General features: G+C 35.0%; 1 protein-coding gene across 1 annotated transcript in view; it reads right to left on the minus strand.

Annotated features, from left to right (window-relative positions):
- Positions 1-15,477, minus strand: part of LRP1B (LDL receptor related protein 1B) — a 1,940,511-nt gene that overhangs the window by 803,167 nt on the left and 1,121,867 nt on the right. The window contains exon 10 of the mRNA XM_023259298.2: positions 1,927-2,149. Within this exon, the coding sequence (XP_023115066.2) occupies positions 1,927-2,149 (223 nt within the window). The remainder of the gene's footprint in view (positions 1-1,926; positions 2,150-15,477) is intronic.

Here is a 15,477-nt window from a genome sequence, read left to right on the forward strand (position 1 = left end):
TCCTCTCATATGAACTGTAATTAAAAGAAGACTGGCTCTTGCATGTTTTTTTTTTGTTTGTTTGTTTTTGGGGTGGTGGTGATCATATCTCATTTCTTCATGTCCAGGCTAGAAATCAAAGACAGGAATCAACAAGGAGAATCATTCCATGTTAAAGCCCAAATAATAATGTTTTTTCTAATTAAGGGTTATTCCCTAATGTGTGTGTGCAAGTGTGCACGCACCAGAGAAAAGGGGTGGGGATGACATGTGTTTATTTACTATATCATTTTCACGTAAGCTGACATCATACTCACTAGATAAATCTATGGCCCAATTTTGACTTGAGCAATACTTTTTCCTATAAAAATTCCAAGTGTACTGTATTATCCCAACACCATTAATATCATGCATGTTTTGCCTGAAGTTTAGAGCATTTCATCTAGGAGTGTGTGATTTATGGCATGCTTACATTGCTCTTCAACATTCAGGAAAGAAAGCATAATCATAGAGGGGGCCGTTGGGCAGAGTAGAGAACATGTTCACATGGTAAAGATCTAATCGTACTACTCCCTGACCCCATGTCTTCCTTCAGAAGAGCCTGTTTCCCATAAAGTAAGTACAGTGTTTCTTGCTCTGCTACCTCTGACAGATGTGGGAGGAGCTGAGAGTGGTGGACAGACCATTTTGCCTATAGCCTGAATATTTTGAAAAATTCTCTATGTTGGATTACTTAACGGCAGAGAAAGCATATGTTTAGGTAATAGAAAAAAAAACATAGGAAATAGAAATGGAAAAAATGAACAATTAAAAGTGTCAGGTATTAAAAAAACTTTATAAAAGTAGTCATGAGGAGAATCATTTGAATTTCTTACCCTTGTTTCAAGGTTTAATATTGTCATGACATATAGGTGAAAAGAAGGCCCATCATAATCATTTTAGTAATTAGATCCTCTGAAAGTCATTACTAGGGCTTTCAAAAAAAATCAAGGTTTTTAGGACATGTGAAATTAAGAGAGAAACAACTGGCCTCATCTCTAATATTGAACACTTTTAATTACCCTGATTAGTGCATTTGCTTGTCTGTCAAGGAAGGAAAAAGAATCTCATTGTCAAAAAACTGATTAGAAAGGAAAAGTACCCTTAAGGGATAATTATAGAATATTTTTTTCTCAGATTACAAAAGAAAGAAAAGGGATTCATGTATTTCAGCTTCCCACAATAAGAATCTTACATGAAATTAGTTCAATCACTGAGGTAAAATTGAATTTGAGAAAGTACACTAGTGAATAAGGCTTATTTCTACTGAAAGATGTCCTTTAGGTGTTTACTGAGTGTTATCTGCAAAACTTTTAATTCAACAAGGGAAAACTTATACAGTTGGGAAACTGGTTGACCTCAATGACATTCATGGAATTCTCATTCTAGGAAGTACGTGAATATATCAGAAGGCAAAATTTAGTCCAGCCTATTAAATTAATAAAAATACTTTTGTGAGCAGGCATTTGCTTTTGTAAGCAAAGTATCTCCAGGGCCACATGAGATAGAGGATAGTCTACCTCTTTATGAATAAACTACTTAAATTAGTTTTTAGCAAGTTTTAATTTTAATACATCAAAACATCTGTCCTATTCCAACACCTTTCTTACTAGTATGGTACTTTTATTTTTGTTTGCTGTTTTTGTTCTATTTTTGTTGTTTTTTGTTTTGGTGTGATTTGCTTTTAATAGAGCAAAGGAGGGGAGCGGAGGCATCTCTGACATTATGGAACGTACTGTGAAAAGAACATTTTCCCATATAGGAAATACATCATAATTTTTACGGCCCTTTGCACCTTGACTTTGTAAGAAATTTCCAACATTGAAATTCAAATTTTGGGTCTTCTTCCTAGTATGATACCATTCACTTCATTACCTTAGTTGCATTTTCTAACAGAATTGCACTTACTTGTCTGCCTTGAATGATAGTATGTCTGTTTTTTCCTTGATAGTCCACGACTTCCACATAGTCCAAGTAAAGATCTACCCAGTAAACCAATTTGTTGACTAAGTCTAGTGCCAATGCAGCTGGCTGTTCTGTCTTTGAATCAATTATCCTTGTTCTGTTCAGCCCATCCATGTCACATCGCTCCACTTTGGCCACATTCCCGTAGTCAGTAAAGAAAAGTTTTCTGTTGAAAGAAAACTAAATGTTAAAGTGGGGGGGGGGGTGAAGCATATTCAATAGAACCATCTGTAAAAAACAGAACTTTTCCTTCTAATTTATTTCAGTAGTTACATCTGTTAGCTTCCCATAACCATTTCCATATAATATTACTCATAAACAGAGAAATCTGCTAATGAATATTGCAGGGCATAAGGGAGCAGGTTAACTAACAACTGTAAAATTTCCCCAAAACGAATGATTATGGTGGGTTTATTTTTGTATTAGGGGAAATGTTTCTTTAAGCCTCATAGAGCCGATACACAGACACCACAGGAATGCATGCAGCCCATTTGCTAGAAGCTTCAGAAGTGAGCCAAGTCACCAGGCCAGGGCACGTGAGCTATCAGGCTTTATCTTCAACCTGCTTTTCAAATTGCCTAGTAATGTCTGTTTCCTATAAAAGCTATTATGTGGAGCTCAATGATGCTATGAGTGGTAGAGAATAGCAAACCTGGAATGGAATTAAGCAGATGGAAAAGCAAATGTGGTGTTTGTAGCACTGGAAATAAAACACAAATAACCACCCCTCCAAAAATCCAATCCCAAATTCTCCCAAATATTCCCAAATCGCAAAATTTCATAAAGCAAATGCAGGCTATTTCTCCTCATTTTCTCTTTATTTTAAAGAAGAGTCTAAAGAGCAGTGTTGACCTCCAAGATAAAACAAAAAAAAAAAACAAAAACAAAAAAAAAGAAAAATAATAATAATAATCCTTCCATGAAGCACTAACAGTGTCTATCAAAGGTTGAAATACCTCCAACACTTCAGTGTCTAATATTTGATTAGTATTCACTATGTTTAGTAAACACAAATCAATTTCAGTTAACCTGACAATATTTTAACAAGATTACCTACTCAGGAGACTAAATTACATTTGTAAATAGAAGACAATTTTGCCTTGACTTAAATACAATCTCAAGAATAATCTGATTTACAGTGACTGAGCAATATTAAGATTACCTAGAGTATAGAATATTTGATTTTACCAACTTGGTGAATTAGTGTTTAGTTACTTTTCTCAACATCCTTGCTTCATCTAACAGTATGAGGTATATTTCAAGCTAAAAACTATTATTTAAACTTTAATTTGGCTCTTTCTCCTGAGGAGGTTTTGACTAATTTTTAAACATTAATGCACACTCTTCTGTAATAGTGTAAGCCAGATTTTATTATTAGTATATATTTCCCCAAATGTTCTTAAAATTGATTTATCACACTAAGTTAAAAATTATTTTTCAAGAGACATTCTATTCAGATGAAGAACTTTTCTACTCTAGTAAAGAATAAATAAAAGGGCATAAGGTCCTGTGTTTTATTATCATACGTAATGCTCAAACTTCTACTCCTATGCTCTTAACCGCTCTCTCTCTTTTCCTGCTTCTACCTTTCATCGTCTCTTTCTTCTCTTTAAGTCAATTTGTTCACAGCTACACCAAGTTAAGCTACCATAAGGAGTACCTAGCTTTCCTATTTCTTACTGTAGAACACTGCCCACTATTCCTGTTATATCAAGCTCTCTATTTCATCTCATACAAAAATGACTCTCCTTTTCTACTTTCCTTTTATGATGGGTCCATTTTATGGAGAAGAGATGCTTGTGTATGGGTATATTAGCTTCAGGCACAGAGAGTTGGAGGCTCTGGCACACTATGGATGATATGACATGTATAGACCATGCATAGATAGTAATATAAAGCAGATGATTGTACCAACTACACAGTGTTGAAGATAAAAAATGAGTCCAGAGTTAGAGACTTCTTGGAAGTTACCTCGTGTTGGCTTAAATTACATGTGATCCCAAAGGGAAAGGAGAGAAGTATGCCAAGACCAGAACTGTGGAGGTATGCTATCAGAGAAAACAAATAAAAATAAAAATAAAAAAATAAATATCAGAGGCTATGGTCAAAAAGATCACACAGACTTTCATAGAAGTCTAAAGGAGAAAAGTTCTAGGATAAAGGATTGCAGTGGCTGGCTGGGCCAATCACAAAAATGAAAATAATAATAATAATAAGGGTTAAGAAAATGTCATTGAATTTGGTATTTGTTAACATATTAGTAATTTTTTGATTCTTCTCCTTGAGAGGTTTAGTTATGGAGAAAGAGTGAATCAGCTGATGATGGGTCAGTAAAATGTAATTTATTTTTCCAAGAAGATTTTCAGTGATACTGACCAACTGTGGCAGGAATGATGCAACTGAGTCTCATATTTATTCCAGGTCATAATAAAAGTGGTTGAGGTAACTAAGTTTCAACCAAAATATGGGGGGAAAATATAAAAAATATGATTATCAAAATTCTATTGTTTTAATGAGGAGTAAAATCAAAAGACCAGGAGGACATATGGTATGTGCAAAAGAAACAGTAAAGAATTTGCCTTATATCCCCAACACAGAGAAAAACAAAAACAAAAACAAAATAAAAATAGTACCCAATGGAGACATGAAAGATGCTTACACTAAATCAAACCTTCTCAGACTTCAGAATACTGACTGTGATGAGCTCTGTTTACTTGTAAGTGAAGGATAATAGCACTAACATCACAAAACTGCAAGCAGGAAATACCCATAGTCACAGGATTATATATTTTTTTTGTTTGTTTGCTTGTTTTAGTAATGTCTAACTTTAGTTTAAAATCTACTGTTGGGGCACCTGGGTGGCTCAGTCGGTAAAGCGGCCAACTTCGTTTCAGGTAAGGATCTCACAGTTCCTGGGTTCCAGCCCTGCACTGGGCTCTGTGCTGACAGCTCAGAGCCTGGAGCCTGCTTCAGATTCTGTGTCTCACTCTCCCTCCACCTCTCCCCAGCTCACACTCTGTCTCCCTCTCTCTCATGAATAAATAAAAAATGTTAAAAAAAATTTAAATCTACTACTGTTACAGAGAAAAGCTTCATTCTCAGGACATTCTTTAATTGAGGCATAGTTGTATTATAATTGATAAACAAAAGCTAAAGTTTGTATCTAAAATCTATCTAAATTTCATTTGTTATATCAGTGTAGCTAGGTTGAAAAATCACTCTTTTCTTTCCAATGAAAATATCTGTCCAAATCTTAGAAAAAGTAAATAATGCTTTTTGAACCCCATGAACTCGCTGATTACCTGTGAGATAGAAGGAGCAGATTATATTACAGAGGAAACAAGTTCAAAGTCCACATGATTATTCACTATCAGAGCCTTAACATGAATGTTTGCCATGCCTTTATTTTTTAACTAATTATTGTAAAATAATTTGAAACTTAAAGAAAAAATATAGGAATAGTAGCATGAAGACCTATATCCTTCACTTAGATTCATCAGTTCACCTTTCGTCCCTCTGGCCATTTCTAATATTGTCTAGTACCTTCTGACAGTACATTGCAAACATTGTGACCCATTACACCTAAATACTTTAGCCTGTACCTCCTAAGCACAAGGACATTCTCATGCATAACCATAGTACACCCATCAAAATAAATACTTTTAGCACTGATAAAATATACAGTTCTTATTCAAATTTTGCCTGTTGACTAACAACATTCTATATAGTAAACTTTCCTTTTCTTCTGATGAGGATCCAACCCACCATCATTTGTTGCACTGAACCATCTTTTATCTCTAGACTCTTAATTCTGAACAGTTTTTCAACCTTCCTTTGTTGTTCACAATGTTACCATTTTTGAAGGGTAAACCAGTTGTTTTAAAGAAATCTTTATGCTAAGTTTGCATGATTTTTCTTGTAACTACATCATGTCATGCCATTTGAATTGAAATGCAATACTTTTATACTTTCTTCTTACTACCTCTGGGTTTAGAGACTATGGGTAAATCTATACTCTACCCCAGAAACTACATAGAAAGGAACACAGATGGTAGTTTGGAATCTCTTAATTCCATTTTATTCAGTATTTTCTGAACACGTAAGTCTCTTTAACTTCCAGGGCTCTCAGTTCCCCTTTCTATATCTTCTCCTACCAGGAACCAAGTATCTTATGCTGCTTGAACTACAGCAAAGCCCCCAGTATAGTACTATGTCTGTTGAACTCATGGTGGATATTAGGGATCATTCTAAAATCTGTCCTATGCTCAATTCCCTCAGGATTACAATATTGACATTTCTTCTCTCTCTGTTCATTTATGTGACATCAATTGCTTTTTATTGTCCAACATTCTCAATAGCAATTGAGATTGCTATTCTCTTGTTCTTCACTTATTTTTTGAATAAGTCTATTTGATCCCCACTAAAAAATATTTAAATTAAAATAAAACAATACTCCTACTACTGTCTGTATTTCTATGCCATGTTTCACGATTAGTTCATAAAGGATATATGTATTTCCTATTTTCAATTATTCATCCAGGTCATTATTCCTATGATTCAGCATCTGTAGTAAATAAAGTCTTTTTCATTTTGGCTTCCTTATCTCATCAGATATGGGAAACTGAGTTTACCTAACATCTTTGTTGATTATATGAGTAGTCCTGCTTTACTATAGATATATAAGTTTTATACCATTGGAGATAGTAAGAAACTTTGAGCATTGTTGGTAAACTTGCCTGACATAAATCAAAAGTCGCAAAGGGAGCCCTCACAGACAGTGATAGAGTACTGTGCTTATAGAGTTATGGCTCCAATCATCCCTACACTTTAAAGCAAAGCAATTGTTACAAGTCCTGGCATCTTAAAACATGTATTTTATTTTCTTTAGCTGATAAAAATAAGTCTTACTTTTGCCAGTGATATCCATGCTAAATGATGCTTCTGTAGTTTTATACTTTGTCCAAACGGACAAAGGGAATTTTAACACATTAGAGTCCTATCCACATCTTTCAACTGCATGGTCAGCCTTGGTTTTATGTCACATTCTTACCCCTAACATTTGGTTATAGCATGATGATAGAATTTAGAAATTTTCAGAGCTCTCACAATGAAATTACCTACTATTCATTTCAACTGCTTAAAAATAAGTTTACCTGGCGAGATTTGGGTTAGGGAGTAAGGGTGAGGGGAGTAAGACATAAAACTAGTGGGCCATATATTACCAGATCAAAAAAAAAAAAAAAAAGAAATCATAGTTATGATTAGGGCCTAGCAAACCATCCACATTTGTTAATCATGTGTTAAAGAAGGTAACTGTATTTCTTTACATTTTAGAAAAATAATACGTATTTTCTTTGGCAAGGATTACATTAGGAACTTCATTTTTCAGCCTTGTTTTTAAAACAATTGTTATTCAAATAGCATCAATAGTAATACAGCTTTTTCCTTCTATTGTGTATACAAATATTGAACAAGAAAGCAATTTTCCACATTATATAGAGTAATTAAAGTACATTCAGAACCAAAGTAGGAATATTAAATATTTAGCATTGCAATTCTAAAATGCAATCGTAAATCTGAAAGAGTAATGAGTCTTTGCAGTAAGAGGTTTAAATTCAAATTCTATTAGCTTCTGCTACTTAAGGGATGTGGATGATAAACAAACTATTTTCTCTGCCTAGCCAAGACTGTTCAAGACAGTTATTTATTGATTTTTACTTGTTGAGGTTTTTGCTTTCATTGTTTGAAAAATCTCTCTCAAACTTGGTTTTAGTTCATACATAAACACACAGAAATTAAACTTGACATATAGACTCCTGCTCTGAGCTGGCTAGTCTGTATTCTGGAAACATTCCCACTAATGATTCTTCCAGAAGTGTACATGTATTAGACATGTCAGTCAATGTGGCTGGCCCATTCAACACCCTTATTCACCTAAACCTGTTCCACCCAGTTAGTGTTCCTGAGAGAGATAGCCTTATGTGACAATAGCATCCTTCTCTTTCCTGTTTACAGATAATTAGACCAATGAGGAAAATGTGATATAAATGAAAACAAACCATAGGCTGAGCTGAATCACCAAAATCCTTTCTCTCCATATTCTAAATCAAAATTTAGTTGGAAGCTGTGCTAACATGGGTAAGAGGAACAGGTGGTGACAGGGATGCGGGCAGTACGAGAGGAGGAATACTGGAACATGTACACAGAAGTGGGCAAGAGATGAGACACAGAACTGGGATGAAAGGACCCATGTAATTCTTGAGTGAGGAATTTGCCAGACCCCATAAAGCCTATATTTACCTCTTGCTGTTAGTTGTGTAAACACCTAAGATTTTCCATATCATCTCAGGAAATCTCTATACATTTGAGCTAGCTTCAGTGGGTTTCTTTACATGGAAGCTAAAGTGCCATGAGAAACTACATTGTTTAATATTCTGTTTTAAGATTCAGATAATTCTTGTTCTGAAGTAACTGAACAAATAAAAATCATACCACTTTAGAAGGCATTTTACATTGAAATGTTAACTCTAAATAAAATAATCAATGGGAGAAGATATTGGCAAGTGATATATGTGTTAAGGGGTTAATATCCAAAATATCTAAAGAACTTATACACTCAACACCAAAAAGAAATAGTCTGATAAAAAAAAATGGACAGAGAACCTCAATAGATCTTTTTCCAAAGAAGACATATAGATAGCCAACAGACACATGAAAAGACGCTTAACATCATCAATCGTCAAGGAAATGCAAATTATAACTACAATGAGATACCACTTCACACCAATTTGAATGGCTAAAATTAAAAAGACAAGAAATAACAAGTGTTGGAGAGAATGTGGAAAAAAGGGAACACTTGTGTACTGTTGGTGGGAATGTCAACTGGTGTAACCATGGTAGAAAACAGTATGGAAATTCCTGAGAAACTTAAAAATAAAAACGCCATATGATCCAGTAATTCCACTATTGGGTATTTGAGAAGATATGTGCACCCCTACATTTATTGCCACACTATTTACAATAGTAAAGACACGAAAACAACCCCAGTGTCCATCAATAGATGAATCAATAAAGATGTGGTATACATAGACACATACACACACATGCTGGAACATTACTCAGCCTTAAAAATGATGAGAGTTTCCCACTTCTAACAACAAGGATGGACCTAGAGGGTATTATGATAGGTGTAGTAAGTCAGAGAAAGACAAATACCATGCGATTTCACTTATAAATGGAATCTAAAACAAAAACAAACTCTCCAATACAGAGAACAAATTGATGGTTGTAGGAGGGGAGGAGAATGGGGATGAGTGAAATAAATCAAAGGGATTAAGAGGTATAAACTTCCACCCAGAAAATAAATAAGTCACTAAGATAAAAAGTGTAACACAGGAAATATGATCAATAATATGCTGTGTATGGTAATAGAGACTATACCTATTGTGGTGAATATTTCATAATGTATAGAATTGTTGAATCACTATGTTGCACACCTGAAACTAATATAACATTTTATGTTAATTACGAATTAAGAAAGCAATCATTTTATAATTGTCACATGTAATCCTCAAATAACTCCCATCTTGACACTGGATCACATTAAAAAATTTTATCAATCTTGCATAAATCTTGCACTCTCCAATGAAAAGACAAAGAAAGATACTAGCAAAGAGCACCTTTAAAAAAAGTTATCTTTCATTTTTTTTAACTGAATATATTATTCAAGTCATAATTTGACTTGATTATTTCCAAATGTCCTTCCCTAATTTCAGCTGGCTAAACTCACTTACAAACTCAAATACAGCCTACCTCAAACTGTACTTCACCCCAATACTGCCTTGAACTCATCTTTTTTATTATTTTTACCTAATAATAAAAAAGTAATAAATCTTAGTGTTTTAGGCTTTTCTTCTGTTTTGCATTTTCCATACTCTGAGAGTCAGAATTCAATTCAGCAAGTAATAAACTTGACATTGTAAAAAGAGAGCAGTTTAAAAAAAGTAGAGAAACACCAATATTTGCACATTTTTTTATTATTCTTTTTATCTTTGTCACATAAGTATTTCATCACTGTTTAACATAGATTGGGACACCGTGGAGAAAAAACACCTAATCATCTTTTTCTGGATTGTTAATGCCTGAGGGGGAAGTATTGGCCCTAATAGCAAAAGAAAAGTTGATCCAACTTGACTTGCTTATGATCCATCACTTCCTCTATTCTCCAAGAAAAGAACCACTTGGTTTCTGTTCATTCTCTCATTCCTCCTACCCATGACTCCACTTAACTGCAACTGCCAGATATAACTGCCTGAAAGATAATGACACACTTGGCTTCACAATTTGACTAGCCGATAGCCCTTATTCTCAGACTGTAATTGGAACCCTTATAACTCATCTTTAAGACAAAATCTTTCAACATTGTTACCCTTGTTTATGCAGGTCTCTACTTAAAGTGCAGTACAGCGTAACTTTCTATCCAATAATAACAACCTCCTCTCTTCTTACTAAAACCTATCTGATCTGAGACTTCTACTCCATGACCATAAATTTCCCAATATTCTAAGACCATCCTCTTAATGTTCTTTCCAACTTTTCACCTTTTCTGAAACGTAACATCTCCTGAGGTCATCTTTTCCCAGCAGTCATTGAAAACATGGGCTCCTAACAAGAACCTCAGGGGTAGATATAAAATCAGTGCCCTCCTCAATATTCATTCTAGATTATTATTTTCCTCTTATAACATCCCCTACTTTTTTGAGGGTCTCACAAATAGCACCCATCCTCAAAGAATCACTTGCCAACCTTCTGATTTTCTTAGATCATTATTTTTATTTAAGATTCAACATCTAGCTTTCTTTCTGACTGCTTGAAACTGGGGAAGTCAGTAACTCCAATAACTGCAGGACAATGGACCCACAGTTTCTCCCTTGCTTTCTTGACCTCTCTGCATATGCACTTAAATTTCCAGTACACTTCAACCACAAATTTCCATGATAATCAGTATGTTATTTGTCATCACCAGAAATTATACTTGTATCAAAAGAGATTCCCCCCCCACACACACGAGCATCTTATTCTTCCATCTGACTGTATGTTTACTATCTGTATTGCTAAGGTAATCTCATTGCAATAACTTTTTGACTCTATTGAGACCTTGTCCCCATGACCTTCTCCATTCTCTATCAACAAACCTTAAGCTTTTATTTCTCTTTTCTTCTCCACTGTCCACAGCTTTCGAATTCACTCCACTCCACCCTCAAGTGATGATCTTGCCTCTTACTGAACACAAAAGTGAGAACACATCAAAAGCACCCCATTTATTTTCTTACAATCCCAGCTAAAACCCATCTACATCTACTTCAATTCTTCTCCACCTTCTCCGTTTGTAGTACAGAAGGAAGCACCCTCACATCTTTTAGAGCAGTACAAAGCAAAACTCCATACTCATCCCATCTCCTCTGTAACTTGTCTTCAATAATTCTCACTTTCTACATTTTCAACCTCTCCTTTTCCAAGTCTTACATTCAACGTATGAACTTGCTCTACTATTTACCATCCTGAAACAAATCTTAACCTCAAAACACCCTCCATTTCTAGCCCTTTCTCTCCATGTTTCATTTGCATCCAATATTCTCCAAAGAATTTGTTCATACAAGCTGACTTTATTTTTCCCCTCAATCACTCTTTATACCAAACTGATAAATACTCCACCCTACACCATGCCACTTTTTTTTTCTCCTAACTTACAGAGATTGGCAACTACTTACATGTGGCTAAACCTTTCTCAGTCCTCATTTCACTAACCTCTCTGTAGCATCAGACCAAGTAAATCCCTTCCTTCCTTTTGATTATTATTTTTTTCTCTTTGCCTTCTTTTGATATTCTTCCTACCTGACTGCTTTTTCTCAGCTACGTTTTCCACCTCCTTTTTCTGTATCATGCCCAGAATATTATAACTGGACTTTCCCAGGTTCAGCCATAGAATCTCTAAATTTTCTCTTGAAAAATCTTTAAAGTTTCCATGACTTTCATTAATATTACATTAACTTGCTTTAAACAAAATTTTTTAACATTTGTTTATTTTTGAGAGAGAGACAGAGTGCCACCAGGGAAGAGACAGAGACACACGGAGACTCAGAATCCGAAGCAGGCTCCAGGCTGTCAGTACAGGGCTTGATGCAGGGCTTGAACTCATGAATTGCGAGATCATGACCTGAGCTGATGTCAGACGCTTAACCGACGGCGACCCATGTGCCCCTACAGTAACTTTCTTACATTCATTCTAACCTGTCTTCTGAGATTATAACTCATAAATACAGTTGCATTTTTAATATTTGTGTTTAAATTCTTTTAGGCATCTCAAATATAATATATCTAGTGCTACATTGTTTTTTCTTGCCAAATTTATCCCTTCTTTTTTCTCCTCTTTGGCAAATAGGGTCACTTTCTGCCCAATGACTCATTCTAGAAACCAGGCACTCACACTCTCTAACTTCTACCTTATATCCTTTACATCTAATTCATCACCATATCCTGCCACTTCTAGCTTAAAACTATATCTCAAATTCACATATTTATTTCTTTCTCTGTTTCTCTTTCCTAAACCAAGTCACCATCATCTTTTGCCTGGGAACTCCTATCTCATCTCTTTTTCTTGTTCCTTTTAAACTACTCTGCTCATAGTTGCCAATGGGATCTTATTAAAATAAAAAGGGGATTATGTATTATAAAACCCTCCAACAGATGATAATTGCCAACAATGCCAACAATAGGAAGCACAATCTAGTCTCTGTCTATCTATCCAGCTTTATCTACTGGTATACTTCCCCACTCCTAATACCTTGGCCATCTAGTGGTATCCTTCTGTACTTCGAATACTTTGGCCATTTTCCAATTCCTTAAACAATCCATGTGTTTTCCTCCGTTCTTGCTCTTCTTATATCCAGTCCCCCAGTCTGAAAAGTAATTTCTGCCACGGTATCTAAATTGTGGCTTTAATTTTCAACGTAACTGTCAATTCCTGTGGAAAATCTTTCCTGCTTTTCCAATATGTTAGGTCTCTCTGATATAATCTCATGTCATTCTGTATATTTTATAACATTCTTCTTTATTTTACTTGCATGAAAGATACAGAAACACACACACAATATGCTTAAGATCTGTTTATTATGTAGACTATAATCTCCAAGAGAACATAAGAAGATATATCTGCTTTATTCAGGATTGCATGCTCAGGACTTACTCATGTATCTGCCATTCATTCGTGGTCTTTCCAGTTCCCTTCCCTTCCCTACTCTCTCCCTCTACCTGCCCCCAACATACACACAAAGGCTCTGGACTGACTTCCTAAGATTGGATAATAAAATCTAAATCAGACTTGAAATTAGGTTCAAGGGTGAAAATATGGATAAGGCTATTCTACCATAGGAAAATAAATTAATGTTCCAAATTATCCAGCACAGCTCATTGGAACTCTTCTTTGGATCCAAATCATTAGTTAAAGATAAATTATTGCTTTGTTTTAGTTTGATTGCACTGTCCCTTTTTCATATAGTTCCCTTTCAAGAATTGTAGGGATTAGTGACTAGTTCATGGTAAGATATGGTTTTCCTGTGCCTGGCTAATTTTCATTTTTATTGGCATGTCCTCAACATTCCTTTGTATTAAACTATAGTTACCAGATTATAACACTTGGTTGTATTTCTAAGGGGGTCAGACAACCTACATGTAGTATCCAGCAAAAGCTTGCTCCTTTGTTTGCCTTAAAGTAGGAAGTTAATATAATCAACATTAATATAATTTTAAGAGTATTGTCACCTATGAGTAGGATGGTTTGAAAGTATTAGTAGTCTACATAAAGAGATATTAGTTTGGTAGTTATGCACTAGTACAGGGGCTGAAAATGGAAAAAAAGGCAGTTCAGAAATATTTTGGGTCTTAGTAGATAGGACTTGATATTTAATTCATTGACTAGGGACAAGGATGAGTACAGAATAGCATTGTAGTATAACTTTCATAAAAATATTTCTTAAGTATGTTTTGTCTTTGGACTTTTCTCAGAAAGTCTACCTGTCTTATAAGATCTCAAGGATCACTCCATTTAATAAAAAGAATGATTTTACAGTCTAGGTATATTACCTTCATGACCAAGGGCATTGCTATCTTAGGAGTCCTTCAGGGGTCAGTTTGCAGGATGTCAATACTCAAAGTCTCATGCTCAATATACTTGATTCATGTGGAACGGTAGAATATTGGCAGTAATATATTAGATGTCAAAAAGTTGCTCTTTGAGATACGCAGAGATGTATAACCTAATTTCCACACTTAAGGAAGTCCTTTTGGTTTATGGAGGCATTTTTCTGAGCTAAAAAAGAACACAGATGACTGTGTCAGAAGTGACTAAGATAAGTATCCATGGAGTTGTGGACTCCTGAACAAATCTGGTTCACTGCTATGTTAATTGCCAGTTAGCTGAACTGTCAATTTCTATTTTAAATTCTTACTAAATGGAGGAAAAAGAGGATGTAGAAATATGAAATTTACCTCGCACTTTTCTTGTATATTATTTGTTTATACTTGTGCACATCTCAGTTTGCTGTTGGAATAGATTGTCCAATACTATTGCAATGATGACAAAATCATATAGTTACACAGATAAAATTACAGTGTGAAAAGATAAAGATTTCTTTGTTCACTTTCCTAGCTGTGAAGGACAGATATAGAAAAAGGAAGACAAAAGTTCTGTAAATCAACTTCTTCATAAGCAATATTACCCAAATTTCTTGGTTTAGTTTTGTTTTGTTTTGACTTTATTTTGAGAGGGAGAATGACAGAGAGAGTGAGCAGCGTAGGGGGAGAAAGAGAGCATGGGGTCAGGCTCTCCATGCTGGCAGCGCTGAGGCCAGTGTGGGCTCGAACTCATGAACCATGAGATCAAGACTTGAGTGGAAACCAAGAGTCAGACACTTAAATGAGTGAGCCACCCAGGCACCCCTCTTGGTTTAGTTTTAAGCAGAAATGCACAAAGAAGCTTAGGCTAAGTGTGGTTAAGACTGTAGAGGCCAAATGAAGCTAGTGAAGGGAAATAACTGTCCTGAGTTAGAAACATAAGCATTTTTATAATTTTGAGATGCTTCTAGACCAGAGTTTCTTGACCAGGATGAGCTTCAGGTGTTCTATCAACTACCAATTGTGTAGGGCTGTGGAAATTGGAAGGTAAGACGGCAAATATGTATGACCAAATGTTTTTATGACAGGAGAGTTAATACTCAAAAAAGTAAATATCCATGTTCTAAAATAGTTATTCTTAAGCTTTACTGGGCACAATAATCACCTGGGGAGCTTGCTGAACTCTCTAATTCCTATAATCACTGTGGTACAAATTTGGATAGTATCTTAAAAAATTTAAATATGCATTTTCCCTTTAATCCATCAATCTCTATTCTGAAAATTTATCTTGAAGAGACATCTTCATAAACAAGAGACAATGTA

The sequence above is a fragment of the Felis catus genome, chromosome C1 (assembly GCF_018350175.1).
Source record: "Felis catus isolate Fca126 chromosome C1, F.catus_Fca126_mat1.0, whole genome shotgun sequence".
Classification (NCBI taxonomy): domain Eukaryota; kingdom Metazoa; phylum Chordata; class Mammalia; order Carnivora; family Felidae; genus Felis; species Felis catus.